Consider the following 22,310-nt stretch of genomic DNA (forward strand, 5'->3'; position numbering starts at 1 on the left):
AGATTTTTATAAGTGCAGCTAAATTCGAATACTATAAAAGGCAGGCTTTATTACCGATTGGTTCAGTCGTGTCCTACCCACTCCGCAGCAAATAAATAATCAGCATTAACTACTTTGTCATTTTGGCGCTGCTCTGTTGCCTGGTGGAAGCTGCTTAAGGTGCAAGGTGCGGGTTATTTTCGGGCCAATATGTATATAGCTACTTAGAAAAAGCCTGCGCTAACCGAATGTTTGACTGTTCAATGCACAACATTTATTATAATGACCGTATATCCTGCAAATTAAATTTGAGGATATCGAAATAGCATAATTGAATAATAAAGTACAATACGCGTTTTAATTAAAATAATGTTAAGTACTTCAAAAATAGCTAGTATATTTTCCCTGAAAATAGATACATGGTCGTCACTGACGCTGGTCTGTAAAATCGATAACAATTCCTATCGTGTTATCGGCTCTTCACATGTTTTGCGGCGTGCGTTGAAATAGTTCGTAAAAATAGACAAACAGACAGTAAATACGGATTAAGACATGGATATAGAAGAGCTGTTCGACTGTTTTGATGAAGAGTCGCCGGCGGTGCCGCCACCGGTATTTAATCCGGAGGAGAAGCCCTCGGGAAGCAGTGGCGCCAAAAAGGGCAGCAAACGGCAAGCGGAGGACACCGCTTCCGCGAAATCCTCCAAAGAATCGGAGGGAGTTGATAAAGGGGAAGACAATGAGGAGCCCACAAAGCGTCTGAGGCAGGAGGAGTCAAAGGGTGCGTTGGATGACGACGACGCAGATGATGAACCCACTCGTACCATCGATTTGGATGATTCTGCGGCTCTGGAAGCCCTGCGGACCAGGATTGTGACCCACCTATTGGACGCGCCCAAGTCATGCACCCACGAGGTTGCCGCCCATCCCGACCAGGAGTACATACCCCTACAGCCGTTCAGCGGCGTGCCTGCGAAGGAGTACCCCTTCGTGCTCGATCCGTTCCAGCGCCAGGCGATTCTGTGCATCGACAACAGCCAGAGTGTCCTGGTTTCCGCCCACACGTCAGCCGGAAAGACCGTGGTGGCGGAGTATGCCATAGCTAAATCATTGGCCGCCAAGCAGCGGGTTATATACACCACTCCCATCAAGGCTCTGTCCAACCAGAAGTTCCGCGAATTCACTGACGAATTTAAGGACGTGGGTCTGGTCACCGGTGATGTGACCATAAATCCATCGGCCTCCTGTTTGATCATGACCACCGAGATTCTGCGGAATATGTTGTACCGGGGAAGCGAGATCATGCGCGAGGTGGGGTGGGTGATCTTCGACGAGATTCACTACATGCGCGACAAGGAGCGCGGCGTCGTTTGGGAAGAAACGCTCATCCTTCTGCCAGACAACGTGCGATATGTCTTCCTTTCGGCCACTATTCCCAATGCTCGGCAGTTCGCAGAGTGGGTGTGCCACCTGCACAAGCAGCCATGTCATGTGGTCTACACTGACTACCGTCCCACTCCTCTGCAGCACTACATCTTCCCGGCCGGAGGCGATGGCATCCATCTTATCGTCGACGAAAAGGGGCAGTTCAAGGAGGACAACTTCACCACTGCAATGGCAGTGCTAGCCAATGCAGGTAAATCAAGGATAAAAAAGAAACTATTCCAAACTTGGTTTAACTTCCATTTTTTCAGGTGAGGCTGGGAAAGGAGATCAGAAAGGACGCAATGGTGGCATTAAAGGAACCAATGCCGGACAAACAAATATCTTCAAAATCGTCAAGATGATCATGGAGCGCAATTTTGCTCCGGTAATTATTTTCTCGTTCAGCAAGAAGGACTGCGAGATCTATGCCATGCAGATGGCCAAGCTGGACTTCAACACTCCGGACGAAAAGAAACTAGTCGACGAGGTGTTCAACAATGCCATGGACGTGCTCTCGGAGGAGGATCGTCGCCTGCCCCAGGTGGAAAACGTATTGCCGTTGTTGCGTCGAGGCATTGGCATCCATCACGGCGGTCTGCTGCCCATTCTGAAGGAGACCATAGAGATTCTGTTCGGCGAAGGTCTGATCAAGGCCTTGTTCGCCACCGAAACCTTTGCCATGGGCCTTAACATGCCGGCTAGAACTGTGCTATTTACGGCTCCACGTAAGTTCGATGGCAAGGACTTCCGATGGATCAGCTCTGGCGAGTACATCCAGATGGCGGGACGTGCCGGTCGTCGAGGATTGGATGACAAGGGCATCGTCATTCTCATGATCGACGAAAAAGTTTCGCCGGCCGTTGGTCGTGACATTGTTCAGGGCAAGGCAGATCCAATCAATTCGGCCTTCCATCTTACATACAATATGGTGCTAAATCTGCTTCGCGTGGAGGAAATCAATCCGGAGTATATGCTGGAACGCAGTTTCTATCAATTCCAGAATCAAGCTGCACTGCCCGGGCTGCATGACCAGGTGGAGCAGAAGACGCTGGAGTTGAATAAGCTGACTATCAAGGACGAGCACAACATTGCCTCCTACCATCACATACGCTCCCAGCTGGATCAGCACGGCAAGCAGTTTCGACAGTGGATAACGAAGCCCCAATACCTGTTGCCGTTTCTACAGCCTGGTAGGTTGGTCAAGGTGGCCGCCGGCTCCCAAGAGTACGACTGGGGGATTGTGCTGAACTTTAAGAAACAAGACCAAAGCCGCAAGAACCCTTTGAAGTGTGAGCCCAGCGTCACCATTGATGTGTTACTGCACGTCAGTGAAGCGGCCGCCAAAACCGGCGACACGGAGCCATGCAAACCGAACGAACGTGGATGCATGGAGGTGGTGCCGGTGGCCCACACCCTCATCACCCAGATCAGCTCAATTCGCGTGTACTTCCCCAACGATCTGCGCAGTGCTGACAATCGGCGAGCCGTGCTGAAGACCATCCAGGAGGCAAAGAAACGATTCCCCAAGGGACCACCGGTCCTCAATCCCATCGATGACATGAACATCAAAGACCGAGAGTTCCGCGATATTGTCAATACCATTGCCCAATTTGAGACGCGACTGGAGGAGCATCCGCTGCACAAGTCACCGGAATTGGAGCGCATCCACCGGCGGTACCAGGACAAGGTAGCGCTGCAATCGCAACTGCAAGACCTCAAGGCCGAGCTAAAGGCTGCCCGCAGTCTGCTGCAGATGGAGGAGCTGAAGCATCGCAAGCGTGTGCTTCGGCGCATGGGCTACTGCAAGCCTGGCGACGTCATTGAGTTTAAGGGCCGTGTTGCCTGCGAACTGAGCTCGGCGGATGAACTCCTCATGACCGAGATGATCTTTAACGGAGTATTTAACGACCTCACCGCTCCGCAAGCCGTGGCTCTCCTCTCCTGCTTTGTTTGCGACGAGAAGTCCAGCGAGTCCGTGAAAAGCGCCACGGAGCTATCGGGACCACTGCGCTCGATGCAGGATCTGGCGCGGCGCATTGCCAAGGTGTCCACGGAATGCAAACTCGATCTGGACGCCGATACGTACGTGGACAAATTTAAGCCCTTCCTGATGGACGTGGTGCTGGCGTGGTGCAAGGGCTCCAGCTTTCTTGCGGTCTGCAAGATGACCGACATCTTCGAAGGCTCCATCATCCGATGCATGAGGCGACTGGAGGAGCTTCTGCGTCAGATGTGTCAGGCCTCGAAAACCATTGGCAACACTGACCTGGAAAACAAGTTCTCCGAAGGAATAAGGTTGCTCAAGCGCGACATTGTATTTGCCGCGTCGTTGTATCTATAAGATTTTAGGAAAATCTATTTTAAGGCCCAACTTCCACTTCCATTCCAATCGTATTTTATTGGAATCGAAGTTGTTTCTAAGATCCATTGAGCTGTTTCCCAGCCTAATGTTTGATTATAGATTTACTTATGAGAAACAAAAACAGAAACGAATAACTTTACTGTAAGATTTCCGAACCTTGCAATTATTCTTTGGTTAAAATATCGGCCAAATCCGGACTTTTTTGAAGCCGATAACCTTTGTATATTATTAGAATGTTAATATCATACCCGTGGATTAAATAAATAAGACCATGAGATCTAACACTAATTTACCTAGGAATACCATTTGTTTTATTTCAAAGCCAAGATAAATACATTGGTAAGGTTCCATTCTCTGTTCGTGAAACAGTGAGGTCATATTTGTAACTATGTTTTCAAATTAAATGAGAAGACAACATCGAGTAATGTAAAAATATTTATTAATGGACAAATACATTAATCTTATCTAAAGTACATATAAACATAAAATGTGTTTAAAACTTTATGCTTTCCATCGTGTAACACATGAAGATATATACAGAAAAACAATGTACACAATACTGTTGAAAACATAAAGTTATTGGACGGTTCACACTGATTTTGTATGGTCTTTTTGCTTATATGCGACACACGAAACATATAGAAACTATATAACTAGGAGTACATTTATGTATGTATGAAAGGCACACTTAGTGGGTACATGGATGAAGGACACTGTTCATGGAGAACTAGTGATGAGCCCATCGAGGACAATTACCAGAAATTAAGGCACTGTAGGTATTGCTCTTGATGATGTGTGGGAGTGGCTAGGATCTTATGGTTAACATGATATTCTTATGATACGGGACGCGACAATGTTATGAATTTTGTATTAAATAATAGCAGGTTTTAAATAATGTAATGCATTATTTTTAATTACGTAAATTTATTTATTTCTATAATATTTCATTTAAAATGTATGCCCTTTTGGAAATTTCATTCGATAATAATACCACTAAAAGGGAGTTTTTTAAAAGTTAAGCTCAATATTTGTTACAAAAAACATTTTTAGTTTTCATTACAATTCCTAGATTAAAATACTTCTTATTGTACATTTAAATTCTATATATACACGTGAAGGCCGATTATAAGGCTATGGAATGTCATTGATATGGATTTGTATTCGTTGGGTTATCAAACTTACGAACAAGTAAACTAAAAGTAAGGCATTAGAAAGACAGGTTTTCCTAAACTATAACTCAAAACTGAGATCTCAAAGATCTGTTACCTATTATAAATACAAAATAAAACGTACACATTTCGGAAATAACTAACTTACTTTAATTAAAATCCCAGGCGGAACTGTAAGAAAAAAGATTTTTGGTAAGTAATGTGATTGTTTATACTGAGATCAACAATACCGCGAAAGATGTATTGTATTAGAGCCAAGTCATAAGGAATACGACCTACCTGGTGTTCTTCCTCCTGGATGGTTGATTGGCTCTGTAATTGGACGATTCGGCTGACTCCCTAAGCGCATCCTGCGCTTAGAGAGCGGTTACTTATACGGAAGTCTGAGGCACTCCCTCCACCAGCTGGGTCCTCCTCGGCTGAGCCGCTGGCTGGGAACTCAGGGTGGCTGTCGTGGTGTGCACTGTGCTGCGGGCAGAGGGCACCGGAGTGGTGCTCCGACTGCTGCCCGAGACACTGGCGGCGGGGGGAACTCTTTTAGCCGGCTCCGCCTGCAGCTGCGTCACGGGCGTGCTGGAAAGTGGCTGCAGCAGACGCTTCTCTTCCACAGGAGCCGCCACCTTTGCCGTGGAACCATTTTGCTGGGATCGTGGCGTGGCTGCCCTTTCAGCTTGCTTCACCAAATGCCCATTGGTTTCTTTGAGCGAGATCCCCGATTTAAGGGACGCCTGGCTGCTGGACTTTTGGGTCATGGCCAGCGAGCTGGGTGAGCGCAACGAGGTGGTGTCCGTGTGCGCCTTGCTGGCCAGGGTTTTGGAGGATGGAGAGTCCCGGTACTCGTAGATATTATCCCTAGAGCGCAGCGCATGGTGGTTGGTCACCATATGGGCGTTGTCGACTCCACGCGTATCCGCTTCAGGTTCCAAGCCCTCCCCATTGATAAAGACGTCTTCGTCATAGAAGCGATCCGATTGGCTTTAAATTGGAGTTGGGATGTTAGATTATGTTATGGTATAGTGATATATTCAGCCGAATCTTACCGCTTGGCATTGCGCCACATGATGCAGCAGATGACCACCAAGACAATGAGGAAGAAACAGGTCACGGACATGCTCCAGAAGGCGATCTGCAGCGGCTCCTTGGGCTCCCACCAGTACTCCGTGGTGGGTGGATAGGTGGGCACCAGCACGCCGATCACTGTGGGCAAGTACTGCGTCCAGAAGGCGCACTCCGTCTGCCGATAATTGAGCAGGATGGAGGAGTTGTACGTGGTGTTGATGTTCAAGTACCGGATCTCTCCCTGATAGGCTCTCTGGAAATGCATGCCTAGCACCTGTTGCGGCGTCGGATTGCTGGAATTTAAGCACATTGTGTTAGCTATGTAGGCATAGTACTAGTAGCATTCCGTGTAGTTACTTACCCATATCTGGCAAAATTCGAGTATGTCTGCATGAAGAAGTGGCTCATATTGCGGTCATTGTCCGTCCACATGTTGCGCTGCAGGTGCTCCTTCTTGGGAAAGAATTCGGTGTCCATGAAGGGAGCTCCGGTGAGGAAATAGCGCTCGGTGTCGTGTGGATACTTCCGCCACTGTGGCAGATTCAGTGCCTCCACGGTGGTGTTAAGCACGTACATATAGACCGGTACCTTCTGCTCCAACATCAGCTTGACCATCTGATCCACCGGTGCCCGGTAGTACAGGTCACTCAGCATGTTGATGTACTGGTCCCGGATTATGGTGTTATTGTTGGGATCCGGCCAGAAGGTGTACATGTACTTGATAGCCTCGTAAACTCCGTTCGGATTGAGGGTGTAGTTGTAGCGGAAAACGTGTTCCCTTATTTTCTGATCAAAGAAGCGTCCATCTAGTTCATAGTACGGACTTAAGGATTCGTTTTGGGCCACACAAAAGGCCGCTTCCTGTGTGGTCACCCCCGTCATGTACTGAATATTCCGGTTGAACTTTCCTGCCCGGATGAGGGTTTCCGGCGTTTGGGTGAGGAAACGCCAGTCCTTTTCGCGCCATCCCTCGTACCAATCGTCGCCGGGCAACGTAAAGTTGTGGTCCAGAACTGGACCCCATGGGAAGCTACCCACCTGGGGGGAGAACTCGGCGTTTCCCAGCTCGTAGAAACTGCGTCCAGTGCGCAGGCAGTTGACCAACTTCCATGAGGATTCGATGGAGCAGCCCAGCAGCTGTCCCAGCACGCGACTCGTGTTCTGAGCGCGATACTTGTCCTGGATCAGGGCCCAATCCGCTAGAGCCGATCCGGACTGCGCGATCACACGGCGCACAATGTTCCGCGTCTGTGGCGCCACCATCAGGAGACCAGCGGAGGCGCCTCCCGCTCCCGGACCAAATAGAGTGATGGCATTCCGGTCACCGTTGAAGAACTCAATATTGTCATAGATCCAACGCAGCGCCATCGCTTGATCGAGGATTCCATAGTTCCCGGGCGAGTTCTCATCACCAGTGGAAAGGAATCCCAGAGCACCAAGGCGGTAGTTCAGGGTCACCACCACCACGTCGTAGAACGAGGCCAGAATATGGCCCTGGAATAGGTTGGAGGCTCCACGGATGAACTCGCCCCCATGGATATACACCATTACAGGGTACTTTTGGGCCACACCAGCCCCAGTCTAACAAGTTAAAAAAAAATGTTCTATTAGTTATTTCAATTAAAGGTTCTTATGATTCCTATGATCCTCTAAAGCTGTTAGAAATAATGGTCAAATAAGCTAAAGTTCAAGCTTACCTTTGGGGAATACACGTTCAAGTAGAGGCAATCCTCGTCCATGTCCATGACTCCCTTTGTGGCTCCCGTATACCGCACAGGCTGGGGACAGGCGGGTCCGAAGTCGACGGCCTGGAGCAGCTGCCAGCCTCGATGGACGCGGGGTGGCTTGAACCTGCCCTCGAAAGTGGGCGGCAGGGCGTAGGGGATGCCCAGGAACACCGAGCACTCGCCCATCACACGGTCCACGGTGGAATGGTAGGGACGATAGAAGGACTTGGGGTCTGGGTTGTCGTACATGTACGCCTTGAAGCCCTGCACCTGGCCATAGTTTGTGGTCACGAATACATCCCGTTCCAGGGTCAACGAATCCCGGCGCTGCTTGCCCTGCAAGTCCTCTCGCCATCCGGCCAGCACTCCCGGAAACTGGGTCCGAGCATTCGGATCGTTCTGCGATGGGAAATAGGGGAAATATGAGACCATCGTTAGCCCATTTCACATGGTGGAACAAATAGAGACTCTGAGCCGATCAGTGAATGGGCGACATGTGTAATTGATTAAGTCGCGATGGCATGAAAACTTAATTAAGATTATTGCTTTGATATTGGGACGATCTTTTGATCGGACAAACTCCCTCTCTCAATGACTTGGCATTGTTCGCTTACGGATCTTTCGGCACGGTTCTTTGGTATGGGGGTCAGTTTTTTGTGTCACGAAAGTTAATTGATAAAGCGCGAGTTTGCACCCAACATAGAATATTTGGCTCATTTTGCAAAGCTAGATTAATTAGTTCAACAGCTGAATTATTACACAATGACGTATATTTTTTATCACAAAATGGACAGTCCGTTTTTCAATGGATTCACGGGTTGGGTAGAGTTTAACATTTATTTCCAGTTAAATTTAACCTATTTGATTATCTGCTTACCGGGTCGAATCGAAAGCGATCTTCATTCGGCATTCCCTGGGGATATTGGCCAGGGGGATTTCTGCCCGGATAGTTGGCTCCATAGCCATTGGGCTGATAGTGACCATATCGGCGATCGTTGAACGTGTAGGTTCTGTAAGAATGAAACGTAAGTACAAGAGCTGATAAGTCGAACGGAAACCATGACTCACCTGTAATCCGGATCCCCTGGATTTGGCCAATGGTAGTCAACGCCCGGACGGGAATAAAACCTGGGGTCTCTTGTCTGTCCCTTTGTCTGAATAAAACAAGTGCTGACCAGCACAAGAAGCGCTAGAAGCCATTTTAATTTATCGCGGTATTTCAATTTGTGCATCATGGTGACCTAGAAAAAGTAAAAAAAGGGGTAAAGAGAAGTATTCAAAATGAGCAATGGGAGTTCTTACAGAATTACTGAAAACGTTTGATTGCTCTCTTTAGAAATTTATTCTTTTGAGTACGCTTTGATTTTCCTTTTTTCTTGCCCTTATGTAAATAATATAAGTAGTTCATCGCGCATATTATGGATTTTCCATGTTGTCAATACATCAACAATGGTTTCCGATCACGTTGACGGCCAGCCAAAAACTACATACATTGAATTACTATAAACAAACAGAATGAAAACAAATCTCGGCTCTGAGTTCCAGTAAGAGTGACCAAACTGGTTTTCCATTACGTTGCTGGCTCAATTTTCTTGGCACTCCAATCCATTCCGGCATTAGAAGAGGCCGAGAGACCGACAAACCCGTTTGAATGCTGACTCGAAAAACGCGCTAAAAATAAGTTACAGCATAAAATGCGACTTCAGTGTGGAGTCGAGTGGAGAGACCCCATACACTGAGTGTTACGTGCCTTGTCTGGGCTTTTGGGAACGGCGTCAATGGGTTAATTGCACCGATAATAGAGAAAGGTCATCGGTGTAAAATGGTGTGAGCCATTGGGTGGCCAGTGAATGGTTTGAGAAAATGTTGGTCAATTGGCTTTCCGAATTCGCTGGACCATGACTCAAGTCTTCAAATCGATCTGGCCCTAGCAAACAATCTTAAGGAAAGGAAATGAACTACTGTCGAACATTCTAAGAAGTGAAGTCATAAAGACTGATTATTAATAAAAAATTCATTATTAATATATTTGTGTCGGGCGTTTCCGGCCAATCCAACCCCTATTACGTGTGAAAATGCCGCAAAAGAAAAAGTGAGAAAATATAAACACCTGGCTACTCCAAAACTGTCTGTGTATGAATTTTGCTCTTGGCATTTGATTGCCAATGCAGTCCATGTTGTATCGATGCAACAGAGCCGTCGTTACCCTGGTTGCACTATGTATTTAGAGGTACAGGTCGGGCCAAAAAAATGGAGATGACTATTCGAATATCCATAGAACATGCATGAGATGTGGGTAAGCCTGGTGCTATTGTACTGACTGCGAGTGTGTGAAATGTGGCACAAGGACTCGTACATGTACGGGTGCATTAACCTGCCTGCGGACGCCTCAAGTTACCCGGTTATTCGGTGATAGGACGGCTCAACCCTCGAAGGGTTCCTAAAAAAGTTACGGAAGTGCAAACGCCTGCACAAAAGTATTTGTGCCGTTTATAACGAAACTGGATGGGAACTTTCAGATCGGATTTCGTGTCGAAATTTCGATGGCGTTTGTTGCTGTTGCTGGTGCTTTTGCTGTTGCCCGTGGATGAATCATTTGTAGAAGTATGCTTTTTCGCAATCACCAAAGCAAACAATAAACGCAACGATAACGCTGAAAGTGAAGCGCAGGTGCGCCTGTGTGCGTGCCTATCTCTGTGGCCGTGTGTGTATCTGTGTGTTGGCCCACTACACAGGTGTTGTTGCTACCAATGCACAGAAAAGAATGGGATGCACTTTTGACCATGTTCTACGGATATTTAGATGACTATGCATTGAACTATGAAATCAATTTGATAGTAGTAGTCCGGTAGTTCAGAATGGGTTTAGAGACCATTTTTGAGTAGTTTATATTATTTAAAGTTAGTTTTTATCTTTCTACATTTGTTTATTTTATTTTTTTTATAGAATTCAAATATGAATAGATATTTAGAGTTCGTTTTATTTTGAAATACTTTGTTCTTTATGTTTTGTGTTGCTAATGCTGTTGATATTTTCTTTCTGTGTGGCCTAATCTCACTGTTTTTACAGTTATGCTCCAATTGATGACGTTGCCGTGGCAACTTGTTGCGGCTTCTAACCGTCATTTCACTATCTAATCGCGATTTTCCAACCATTACCACTTGCATTTTAGTTTCAACTTTTGTGCGTTTTTCACTCACAATAACTTTCTTAGCCAACGCCCCGAAAAGGTAACAAACAAAAAAACACCAACCAAAACCAAAAACAAGACTGAATACAAGACGAGAAAAAACGTAACGCAGCTGAAATGACCGTTTTTGAGTCGGAGACTGAAACTCAGGTAAGGCAGGTAAGCGCAATGTGCCGTCAAAAAACCACTTCTCACGCACACCAACGCACGAAACTCAGTTAACACTCACACTCAGTGGCCGGCTGTTACCAACGATTCGCACACAGATACACGTACACCTGGCCAACCGTTTCTTTCGTTGTATTGGGCGCGCGCAGCTTTAAATGCCTCTGCGCTCCGAACTCTCACCTGTGCGCAGTACCGCCAGAACGCAACCAACCGACCGACCGACTCTTTCGAACGCTGCCGACGAACTGACGTGCCAAGCAAACACAAGCCCAAACCCAAACCCAAACTCAAACCCAAAAGCAAACGCAATCCGAATCGGAAGAGAGCCAGCTCTGCCAGCTGAGCAGGAGCGGAACTCGACTTGGCGTGGGTGCTTCGGGTGGTTCCACAGGGGCGGAGTGGGGCAGCAGATCGGGGCGCCCTGTTAGAGGGGCTCACTAATAAAAGATCGGGGAAATCAAGTAATCGCAAATAATAAATAATCAGCAAAAGCATTAAAAATAAACATATCACAAACATAAGTCTATAAAGCATCTTCAAAAATGATAATAAAAAAGTAACTTTAATATTATCTTCCACAGATATGGATACGATGGAGAAAACTATATCGTGCACATAATTTTGTTTAAATAACACTCAAAAATATTAAATATTTACCATTTTAAAGCTCAGTTTAGTGAAGTTTTTGTGATCTTTAAAACCAATATCTACAGTAAGACTTGGTTATATAATTTTAAGAATAAAGTAATGCATAAAGTTATGCAACAAGCCATCAGAATTAATACTATGATAAGAGTAATGTTTCTATTTTATTAACACTTACTGAAACAAAAAAGGGCCAAGTGAGTAATTATTAACAAATTAAAGTCTTGTCATCCAAAGGAAGCCGTTCTGGATAAAGTAGAGTAATGATTTATCTTTGCATGACAAAACGGAATACAATTTTGCATAATTTCTAATTGAATTCTATTATATAGGACGGCGGCCCAGACGATGGATGGATGGGTCGTGATTCACGCTTCGAGCTCCGCACCGCGAAGCCAATTGGCGATCGGTTCACATTTTGACCCCGGCTTATTGAGCGGGTTGCTGGGCGTAGCTGCTAATTTTAATTATAACCCGAGCGGCAGAGCTTCCGATGTCAAAGATGCGGGAAGCAATTAAAGCACTTGAGCACTGAGACGCTTTGTTTACAATGTTGACCCTTACTTTATTAATGAAGTGCTTAAGTCAATTAGGCTAAAGAGAAACTGCATTTGTACTACTGAGGAGCAAAAACTGGCAGTTAACCCGAAAGCGTGTTACAAGAATACTTGTCAAATTGGGATTGAAATCTATATATAACAGATGTGGATACAGATTTGGACTTGCCCCGGATTCTAAATGAAAAAAAGAAAGATAAGCACGACATTATGAACCTAAACCTTGTTATTCCTGAAAATTATCTGTTGCTTGTAAAGTAATATTATATAGTTTTCTATAGTATGACACAAAACTGCGTATATGGATACAACAAATGCAATATAACTTTACTAAAGTTGTTATATACGCATTATATTTTAATATTTGTGACTTTTGTTCTTTGTCATATTTCAAAGGTGCGCGCCAAACCATCACTAATCGAGCTATTGGTCGGCCTATCTATCGGCCAGGCTCCAAGAGCTACTCAACACTGCACACAGTTATCGCCTATCGACTTCTGCAGCTGTTTTCAAGAGAGAAAAAACTCTAAACAGGAAAACAAGGATTTTGGAACTCGTGGTCACCGCAGGAGCTAATTGTAAATAAGGACCCAACTGGAAACAACCGAGCACATAAACCGCAGAGCCATGGAGCCGCCAGCGTCGGCCGGAATTGCCGGCTCGACGCACAAGTTCCATCCGTGCGATGAGGCTGTGATAGCCACCAACGACGATGCCAGCGATTGCAAGCGATGTGCGGTGCGCTTGGGCTACTGGAAGGACGACTACATCGGGTACTTTGTGCGCAATCAGGAGCGCAAGGCGCCGGAGATCAATCGCGGCTACTTTGCCCGGGTCAAGGGCGTGGAGATGTGCGTCGAGAAGTTTCTAAAGGTCAGTTCATCTGCCGCGGCTCCCAACTGTCTGGCACGTGCCAAGGTCATCCTGTTGCATTGCTGCATCAAGGCCGTGCCCGTCATGCCCTCGACACCGCGCATGTCCATGCCAGTCTGACCTTGCCCTAACCGTCTCCCACCCATTGTCCGTACAGAAAACCTCGGGAAACTGCCAGATCATTAATTTGGGCTGCGGATTCGACACACTCTACTTCCGGCTGAGGGACACCGCCCACCAGGTGAAGAACTTCATAGAGCTGGACTTTCCCACGGTCACCGCCCGCAAGTGCTATACAATCAAGCGCAACAAGGCCCTGCTAGCCAGGATTCACGACGAGGATGGAGAGGTGCGGCTCAGTCCCACAGATCTGCACGGACCCAGCTACCACCTGATGGGCGTTGACCTGCGTAACCTCGACGAGGTGGACAGCAAGCTGCAGCAGGCAGAAGTTGATTACTCCCTGCCCACCATATTCCTCGCCGAGTGCGTTCTGGTCTATATCGAGGCGCAAAACTGCCGGAACCTGCTCAAATGGATTGCGCAAAAGTTCCAAGCAGCCGTCTTCGTCAACTACGAGCAGGTTAGCTTGTGCCCCTGTTTGTTTCTCATCCATGTCATGTATACAATTCTTTGACCGCTGCAGGTCAACATGAACGACCGCTTCGGCGATGTGATGCTCAACAATCTGCGCGGACGGGGCTGCAGCCTGGCCGGCGTAGAATCATGCTTGTCGCTGGATACGCAGAGGAACCGCTTTAAGGACAGCGGCTGGACTGGCGCCCGTGCCTGGGACATGGTGCAGGTGTACGAGAGCATCTCGGCGGCTGAGAGGCAGCGCATCGAGCGGCTGGAAATGCTGGACGAGGGTGAACTGTTGCTTCAGCTCTTCCAGCACTACTGCCTGGTGGTCGCCTGGCTGGGCGTGGCCTTCCAGGACATAGATATCACGTGCGTGCCAGTGTAAACATTCGTACCTAACTGACAGCGTCCTTTTACTATTCCCGGTTAATCAAAATGACTTCTTTTCTTATATTTCCACGCAGCGTCGAAGAGTTAATGTCCTCCCTGAACATTGACTAGGAGTGGTGAGGGAGGAAGGAATAAAGAGCCAACCTACTTGGATGCCCTATTTATTGACTCTTTGCTCTGTTTGGAAGGCCATGCCAAAATATTTTGCTTCTCAACGTGTTAAACTAAACAGCAAATAATTATAGTAAAACCATCGAAATCAAAACATGTTTAGATATTTATCTTACACAGACCCACTCACAAATGATCTAACTTGTATTATTTTAGTTGTTCCTTATATTTTTTCTCTTGTTACATTTTTATTATTTAATCGCTTAATATTTACTATTTTATCACCGAGTTATGGCACAAAATATTGAGAGGTGATCAATACGCCATCCATTCATTCCCCAATTTAAGTGTGCGTTTAAAGTGTAAATGTATCTTGAAACTAATTAAAAACCAACTTAATTGCAAAAACGGCAGTAGTGTTTAATGAAGTGTAAATATAAATGTACCTGGGGATACACATTACGGCGCACTGGAAATTAAACAATTATACGGGTCTATAGTGTAAAGTTTTGTTAACCAACTAAATGTTTACGCTCTAATCATCCTTCTTGACCTTCGCCATCTCGCGAGTTCTGCAATTAAAGGTGTAGGCCAAAATTAAGTAAAACAATATGATTGTAATAACTGTGAAGGACTGCTGCTTACATCGCCCGAAGTTCCTCCAATGTTGGCACTGGTATACGCGAAGATTCGGTTTCATCCTCCTTGGCCGCCTGTTCCGGGTGCTTTTTCCATTTGTGAGAGCGGCAGTTGGTGTTGCTGGCGAACGCCTTCCCGCAATATTTGCATACATAAGGTCTGAGGCCTGTGTGTCCAAGGAGATGGATCTTCAAGGCCGTGGAGTTCTTGCAGCCGCTGCCGCAAACCTCGCACTTGAAGCGTCTTTCCTCCGTGTGCACATACTTGTGCTTGTTAAGAATCGCCCGAGTCTGCAGTTTTTTGCCGCAGATATTACACTCAAACTTGGGCTCACCATGTGTCTGGCTGTGCACCTAGAAATAATATGAAAATGACATGATTTAGTAGGACACAAGATTATTCGTTTACCTACCCTTAGCCTGGCTTTGTTCTTAAAACCAGCATTGCATACGGGGCATATACAGGGCTTCTCATCCGTGTGAACCAGCTGGTGCTCCACCAGCGATGTGAAGGTCTTCAAGCCCTTTCCGCAGTGGTCGCAAACGAACCTCTTTGGACCGCCGTGCATGTCGTGCTTGTGCCTGCGCAGAGCCATGAAGGACATAAAGGTCTCGTCGCAGGCTTTGCAGGTGAAGTCGACGAAAGGCGAACTTTGGGAGCGATCCTCTTGGGGCGACATGCTCAATTCGAATGTCTTGTCGTCTGGTTCTTGAGAAGTTAATTTCTCGCTGTCGTTCAGCCTTTTTTGTTTGCTTGTACCCTTGGGTCTGCCTCTTTTCCGTTTCAAAGGCGGCGGTGATAGGGCCTCATCTTCGTCTGGGATGGACTCGTCATCATCCAAATCGGCTGGACTGTACATCTCCGAATTTCGACTAACAACGTTCTGTTGCCTGCGACCGCGATTTGTTTGAACTTCAGGTATTGATGCCTTAGGTAAGGGTGCCACTTCAGGTTCGGATTTACACTGTTTTAGATTAGCTCGTCTCCGAACGGGCTGTACATTGAAATCTGGAGACGGAGATGTGGAATGTTCTGATATCGTTAGCTCCTCGACCAAGGAACACCTGTCCTCCGGATCGTCAATGTCCAGGAACTCAAGCTCCTGCTTGCAAGCCGGCGGAAGGCCATATTCCAGACGCAGTGCGTCCAAGTCCTGGCTATCCTGCGGATCCGAGTGTCGTAGGAGCTCAAAAATTGCTTGCACTTTGCTAACGCTTTCCGAGAAGGTGACCAGCTGGCCAATCACTGCGTAGCACTCCTCGCACAACATGCTGCCCAGTTCCGGTTCTTCGAGGGTCATCTGCGTGTGTGGGAAAATAATGTATCAGATTTCTGGATGCTGTGCCAACGAATAATAACCTACCTCTACATCAAAGCATTTGCTGATGATCTTTACCAGATCGTCGTCCCGCTCGCGTACTTTGTACACAACGTCGTCGCGGGCGCACAGGCGACACCAGTATATCCAATCGCTCGTGGGAACTCCCATGGCTAATCCTCAACAGAAACCCAACAGTTTAGCACAGTATGCCCTCGGATCTTGACTAAATTGTACTTTACGAACGCCGATTAAAGTCAGCTGATTGGTGCGGAAACCAAAACCGATTAAATGTTAAACGCCATCCGATGATTTTCACGATATCGATAAATCCAAAACAACAAGTTGTTGCGGCTATTTTCAAAATGTCCTCATTTTGAATTTGGAAGGTGACTGTTTGGAACTAACAATCTACGTATTAATTATTAATATTAATTTATGTATAGGTAACTTAAGATTTAAAAAATTTAGTTCTCGTCTATCTCTCGTAAAAGTCATAGCAATAAATTTTCTTCAATTCACCAATAAAGAATAAATTGCATCTTCCAAAAGGAAAATCTGAAAAACCAATTAATGTAATGGTTTCCAAATGCATACGCTTTAGTTCTAACTAATGTTCTCACTTTAACTACTAAAAGGGTTTCCACATATATCGGATGGTAGAGAGCCATAGAAAAATAATCCCAAAAAGTAATAATATCAATAAATCAATATTAAAAAAAAATAATGATTTGTGATGACGCTGAAGTATGGACGTTGTTCAGGTTAAACAGCACCTTTTACTGAATATCATGAAAGTAAAGCCGCAATTTCCCAGGGATTTAAACCTTTTTTAAATCATGCAAATGAGTTTCTAGATAATGATTTTATATTAATATTATAATAATTTAACTTAAACTTAGAACTGCATAAACTGGATAAACCAAAAACGGATGCTAACACATTTGCTTAATATTTACAAAATGGAATGATACACTACATCTCAACGTCTTCCATCTCGGTCGCCTCGTTTTCCGCCCAATTCTCGATGGTGTAATAGGCCTTGAGGGCCAATTCGTCGTCCAGCGTTAGCTCGCCCAGGACCAAGGGGCCCAATTGTTTGTCCACCATAACGTCTTGCCAAAATCCGCTGCAATTTCTGGCCAGCGTGATTTTCTTCAGCTCCTCAGCGAACTTGTCGTACTCCAAAAAGGTGTTGAAATCTATACAGCTCTGTCGGTACAAGGTGATGATCTCGCCCAGTTGCTCAATGTTCTGTTTCTTGCGCTCCAGCAGTGTGATGATCACCACGCGGGTATCGGCAGCCAGCCCCTGAAAGCGGGCATCCCGCTCAGTGGCATTAGCGATGGAGCAAACGCTGGCCAGGACTCGTTTAAAATCGGAGCTAGGTTCGATCAAGCCAACACCGTCTGATGGCATCGGGAGTTCCTTCTCAGCTGGATCCGGTTTGACTGCCACACCATTCTCTGCCTGCTCCTTGGCCAGGAGCTTTTCCTGCCAGGCGCGACTGTAGCGCAATGGAAATAGCTTCTTTACAGTGGCGGCCGCTCTCTTTGACTTCTCCTCCAGGGGTTCTGGCACTCGCCAAAATACATCCACGAAGTTCTTGTCCTTAAGCGCTACGTCATCCTTGTTGTTATTATGGATAACCTTGCGCTCTAGGATGTCCATAACATTCTGCTCAAAGATGCTGGGGAGTGCGTCGAAGGGCAGCAGATCATTCTGCGCCCACGGACGTGGCTGCTGCGTGTCCCGCAGTGTGCACTCCAGATCGGTGCTATCGATTAACTGGTCTATGGCATCTAGCTGCTCCTCGCTGCACTCCGTCTTGGCGGTTCGTAGTGCGGGAAAATCCCAGAAGTGGTGCTGAGACGTGTAGGAAACCTCCAGCATATACAATGTAGCGGGATGGGTATCGTCTGCTAGGCGAGGCAGCAGCACAACCATTTGCGGTCTATTAAACTTGGTGCTGAATATTTTCCAGCATAGGATGGCTCGATCCGAACAAACGAGCGCGCGCACCAGAGCGTCCAACTTCACCGCGGCAGATTGGTTCTGCTTCTGGTGTACCAGAAGGTACAAGGACTCGCCACAGAAGTACTCATCCGGTACGGCATTCCTTTTGATGAACCCAAAAAAGTGCAGACCAGGCGGGTGTGGGTCCTTTGGCTCCAGCACGGCCTCGTCATATGGCACCGGAGTGCCGCCCAGCATGTAACCAGTTATCAGATTTTCCGGCAGCGGCGTGACTTCGGTGCCCTTGATAAAATGCCGAGTCTCCCGAATCACTATCTCGTCCTTCTCCGCCCAGACCTTTACCAGCTTCACAGGCGTCTGGTTCTTCATGGCGATAATGCCCTGCAGGCTAATGGAGATCTTGCTGCCGATGCTCAGCTTGGCGTTCCACACCCAGGGTCGTCGGTTGGTCACCTTGAAGACGGTATGCAGTGCTTCCTTGAAGCTGCACAACGTGGCATTGCAGCGGGGAACGAGGCTGAGGACGTGCTTCTGGTTCTTCAGCTCATCGGGGCCGCATTTGCGCGAAAAGTTGAAGATGGCCTGCGGCTGAGAGGTCTCGGCATTGTCTACGTAGGCTATGTTGTGCGTTCTGAATGAATTAAGCGTTCAAAGGAATGAATATTTGGTTAGAAAAGATACATTTGTTGTCTAGTTACACAGTGTACTGCTTTGAATAAAATAAATACTCTTACCCCACAATTAACTCAATGTTTTCGGTAAGCAATTCGTCCGTGATTTCGTTGAACTTTTCGTAATCCTGTGGAAAGTCGTTGAAATCGAAGAGCAGGAGAATCCTTCGCCTGGCGACTCTAAAGCTGCAAGGAATATTCCATAAAATAAGATGCTTAAGTATAAGTTAAGCTACCAACGAGGCTGCTGTTTGCTGCAGATCCAGGGCCGCCTGAAGACCATTTAGCCATTCTCCCTCCTCGCAGGCCGTCTTATTTACAAACTTGAAGAAGTCAAGCAATAACTGCCAGCTGCAAAGCCTTGGATCACCAAAGGGGACCACATGTGGGTGAGAAGCAGCATCCGGTTCCTTTTCATTGGTGTCGCAACCCACCAGGACGAACGACACGTAGTCCTTCCTATCGCACACGATCTGGAATGGATTCAGTTAGCATTATGCACTGAACTCCCAAGGTATTTCCCACACCTTGTCCTTAAGAATCTCAGCCACACACTTTGCGGATTTCAGCTTCACTTCTTCGGCGGCACATGTTCGCACATCCAGCACAATTATAAGGCTTTCCTGGAAATGAAAGTATGCAGTTTATTACATGCTAAGTGCAATAATTTGTAAACTCACCTTGTTAGACGCCATCAAAAAACTTTATTTGTCTAATGGACTCGACTATGTTTTTAAATTTCACAACAATAATACCTTACAGCCGATAACAGAAAACCCCGCCGGCTTACTGACCAAATGCACTACCGCCTATCGCATATCGATAGTTCCAAAACCGCGTTGCCAACTTACTAATTGCGTGCTGTTACTTTTCAAAAGATTTTGTTATAATTATTAATAGGCATTATATGTGGTTTATGTTCAGAAATACTTATAAAATAGTAAACAATAGTTTCTTATATTTTTCTATATCTTTCCGTAAGTCTGCAGCTTTTCCAGATACTCCGCATTTTGGCTCAAGTGATTGAATATCAAGTTCGTATCCAGGACGTTCGTCGCAGGACCTCCATATTCCGCGGGTAGACTTTCGTAGCCCACCATTTCGCGGAGCTTGCTAAGATGTCGCCCGTCGTGGGTAAAGATCTTTAAAGCGACGCATTTAGAGTTAACCAGTTGAAACCTCGTGTATGTCAGTATTACCTTTTCCTTGAATTCCTTGTTCATGAAGGGCATAAACAAAGTGGAGGTTACGTGCATCAGGAAACCGCGTTGTATTATATGTACGATACGCTGACTGAAAGGCAGAACTCCGTTCTTTTCGTTCACCACCTTCATAAATGCTGGTGAAAATTGTCGCAGAAAATTTCGGGTTGTCCTGGGAAGTAACAATAGAGATTACTGTTAAATCATGAAGACAGTCTTTTTGATAAGAAAATGAACGGTGATAAAATTGTTCAAATTATATCATTTGTCTTAGAAATGTTCAATTCACATTATCATCATAATCTTAAAAAAATAACTGTACAAACTTATGCCTGGAAAATATTTTTAAAAACATTTGAAAATACAAATAAAAATAATAACAATACCAAAGATAATATTTAGCATAAAAGCATCTAACAAATGTGTAAGAATAAACAGGAATAAAGAATTGATCTAAATGTATACGATATAACCCACCCTTGGAGATCACAAATGACCGTTATCCCATTCTGCTGGACATGTGGGAGCAGCAGGAGCGACTCGAAGATCAGGTCGTCCATCTCGACGAGACTCTGCAGATAGTCGGGGTAGTCCCGGAACCCATCCACCGTCTTGAAGACCACCAGCACCCGTCCATTGCGATCCACCTGGGGCATGACGTAGCGGCAGTGGGTGCCGTAGAAGAGCTGACGATAGTGCTCAATGGGGTGGCGGGCCACCCAGGTGGGATGGCGCATCTTGAACTCATAGTAGGCGTGTATGGCCTGGTAGGCCTTGATTGTGTCCCAGCGCGTGTAGTGCAGGAACTTGGTCAGCAGCGTGTCCTCGGTGCCCACATTTAGATCCTCGCACTCTGAAACAGTTTCGCCTGGGTGATCGAATCGAGGATTTCACACACACCATTTTTAGCTTACTCTCCACCAGCTGCCTGAGTTGATTAATTTTGAAAATCTGCTCGGCCGTGTGATCGACTCGGGCGGTGAGGAAAAGCATTTTAGGCTTCGAATTTTGAACGAAATATCGTCCAAAGGTATTTTAGAATTTTGATCGATTGCTTTCAATAGCCAGAAGTTTCACTTTTACCCAATTAATCCGCAAACGATCCGCACTCGCAACGCAAACAACGCTCACTGACTAAAATATCCACGAAATGCGATTTGGCATAGATGTCTTATTTGCTTTATAACCGGCGCGTGCTCAAATTGCTAATGGTTCTAAATCGCTCAGAAATATATACCTAGTTGTCGGCTTGAACTTGGCTTCTTTGGTGCTTTATTGCTTTTAATATGTAAATATAATCTTTAAAAAACGTAACTCAAATTAATTACTTACATAATAATTATAATTACGAACTCCTCCATAAACGAATGGTATTTAATCACTGACGTTTTAAACAGCATAACTCAAAGCTTACAAATCCAAAGGCACTCAGACCGATGACCTCCACTGCTGCAAAGGCGTCTTCTTCGCTGGAGTTATCAACTTGACCTGACCACGTATCTTAGCCACAATTCAATTAACCCGCAAGGCGGCAAGGCGAAGGAGTCTGGCGTTGAGAAAAAGTCAAGTCGAAAAGCGGAAAAAGTAGTCAACACGCGAAAGGAAACTATAAGTACGATAATTGAAGAAAGTGTCAGTTACACACGATGCTACGTGACTTAATAATGCCCCTTGTCTGCTCATAATAGCGGCCACAACGTGTTGCTTCATCTACAGATCTATATAATGTTATGTATGTGATACTTTTCCATCTATATACCCCATTTAAGTAATTTTTTTATTTAGCTCTTTTTGAGTTGATTTGTAATAAACCGAAATATCTGTCTAGATTTTGGGAACTATGTAAAAACCTGAGACTAAGCCGATTCTATTGACGCATATGCAGCGCAAGTTTGTTATAAAAATGTGACACGCCCACTAAAACGCCCACAAATATCCATAACGCTTAAATCTGTTCAGTGTTATTTATAATAGTCTTCATGTTCATCTTCGTGCCAACAATTTTTTAAATCGGATTGTTAGAGTTTCACGATAACAAAAAGTTAAAGTTACCTAATAGCAAAAGAACTTTTACATTTCTCTCGCCCTTCCATTAACGGGTATCTGATAGTCAGGGTACTCGAGTAAAGCACAGGCTGTTTAATTTGTTGTTTGTAAAGTCTGATTACTTTTCGAGCGGCAGGTGTATGCCCATTAGAGGGGGTTTGCATAGGCGCCTAAGTCGTGACTTTCATAGAAATGTTGAAATTAACATTGATACCCGAAT

At 45.8% G+C, this 22,310-nt stretch overlaps 6 protein-coding genes across 10 annotated transcripts; 2 read left to right on the plus strand and 4 right to left on the minus strand.

Moving 5' to 3' along the window:
• Nucleotides 1-456: 456 nt before the first annotated feature.
• LOC122611647 (exosome RNA helicase MTR4) lies at nt 457-4,034 on the plus strand. The gene is made up of 2 exons (XM_043784883.1): nt 457-1,615; nt 1,674-4,034. Exons 1-2 carry the CDS (start codon nt 532-534, stop codon nt 3,743-3,745), a joined length of 3,156 nt encoding a protein of 1,051 aa, XP_043640818.1. The 5' UTR covers nt 457-531; the 3' UTR covers nt 3,746-4,034.
• Nucleotides 4,035-4,241: 207 nt separating this feature from the next.
• On the minus strand, nt 4,242-11,322 carry LOC122611648 (neuroligin-like protein glit-1). 4 transcript variants are annotated; one of them, XM_043784884.1, is made up of 8 exons: nt 11,260-11,322; nt 8,790-8,962; nt 8,599-8,731; nt 7,692-8,120; nt 6,356-7,575; nt 5,976-6,287; nt 5,215-5,910; nt 4,242-5,106 (listed from the first exon to the last, which is right to left on the minus strand). In XM_043784884.1, exons 2-7 carry the CDS (start codon nt 8,954-8,956, stop codon nt 5,307-5,309), a joined length of 2,865 nt encoding a protein of 954 aa, XP_043640819.1. In that variant the 5' UTR covers nt 8,957-8,962; nt 11,260-11,322; the 3' UTR covers nt 4,242-5,106; nt 5,215-5,306. The 4 variants fall into 4 exon arrangements, with proteins under 4 accessions (XP_043640819.1, XP_043640820.1, XP_043640822.1 ...); XM_043784885.1 differs by having other exon boundaries at nt 11,141-11,265; XM_043784887.1 differs by lacking the exon at nt 11,260-11,322 and adding an exon at nt 10,975-11,088.
• Nucleotides 11,323-12,754: 1,432 nt separating this feature from the next.
• Nucleotides 12,755-14,645, plus strand: LOC122615950 (leucine carboxyl methyltransferase 1). Of its 2 annotated transcripts, none has more exons than XM_043791140.1 (4): nt 12,755-13,154; nt 13,312-13,737; nt 13,801-14,117; nt 14,201-14,645. In XM_043791140.1, exons 1-4 carry the CDS (start codon nt 12,909-12,911, stop codon nt 14,235-14,237), a joined length of 1,026 nt encoding a protein of 341 aa, XP_043647075.1. In that variant the 5' UTR covers nt 12,755-12,908; the 3' UTR covers nt 14,238-14,645. The 2 variants fall into 2 exon arrangements, with proteins under 2 accessions (XP_043647075.1, XP_043647083.1); XM_043791148.1 differs by having other exon boundaries at nt 12,757-13,154; nt 13,801-14,105.
• Nucleotides 14,633-16,457, minus strand: LOC122615939 (zinc finger protein weckle). Its single transcript, XM_043791129.1, has 4 exons — nt 16,240-16,457; nt 15,289-16,176; nt 14,883-15,229; nt 14,633-14,809 (listed from the first exon to the last, which is right to left on the minus strand). The coding sequence occupies exons 1-4, from the start codon at nt 16,363-16,365 to the stop codon at nt 14,773-14,775; spliced, it is 1,398 nt and encodes a 465-aa protein (XP_043647064.1). The 5' UTR covers nt 16,366-16,457; the 3' UTR covers nt 14,633-14,772.
• Nucleotides 16,458-17,056: 599 nt separating this feature from the next.
• LOC122616218 lies at nt 17,057-19,674 on the minus strand. The gene is made up of 5 exons (XM_043791595.1): nt 19,523-19,674; nt 19,370-19,465; nt 19,083-19,315; nt 18,906-19,028; nt 17,057-18,802 (listed from the first exon to the last, which is right to left on the minus strand). Exons 1-5 carry the CDS (start codon nt 19,535-19,537, stop codon nt 17,170-17,172), a joined length of 2,100 nt encoding a protein of 699 aa, XP_043647530.1. The 5' UTR covers nt 19,538-19,674; the 3' UTR covers nt 17,057-17,169.
• Nucleotides 19,675-19,730: 56 nt separating this feature from the next.
• Nucleotides 19,731-21,148, minus strand: LOC122616228. The gene is made up of 4 exons (XM_043791608.1): nt 20,959-21,148; nt 20,522-20,897; nt 20,042-20,216; nt 19,731-19,984 (listed from the first exon to the last, which is right to left on the minus strand). The coding sequence occupies exons 1-4, from the start codon at nt 21,035-21,037 to the stop codon at nt 19,808-19,810; spliced, it is 807 nt and encodes a 268-aa protein (XP_043647543.1). The 5' UTR covers nt 21,038-21,148; the 3' UTR covers nt 19,731-19,807.
• Nucleotides 21,149-22,310: the final 1,162 nt, after the last annotated feature.

Source organism: Drosophila teissieri, chromosome 2L (genome assembly GCF_016746235.2).
Source record: "Drosophila teissieri strain GT53w chromosome 2L, Prin_Dtei_1.1, whole genome shotgun sequence".
NCBI lineage: Eukaryota > Metazoa > Arthropoda > Insecta > Diptera > Drosophilidae > Drosophila > Drosophila teissieri.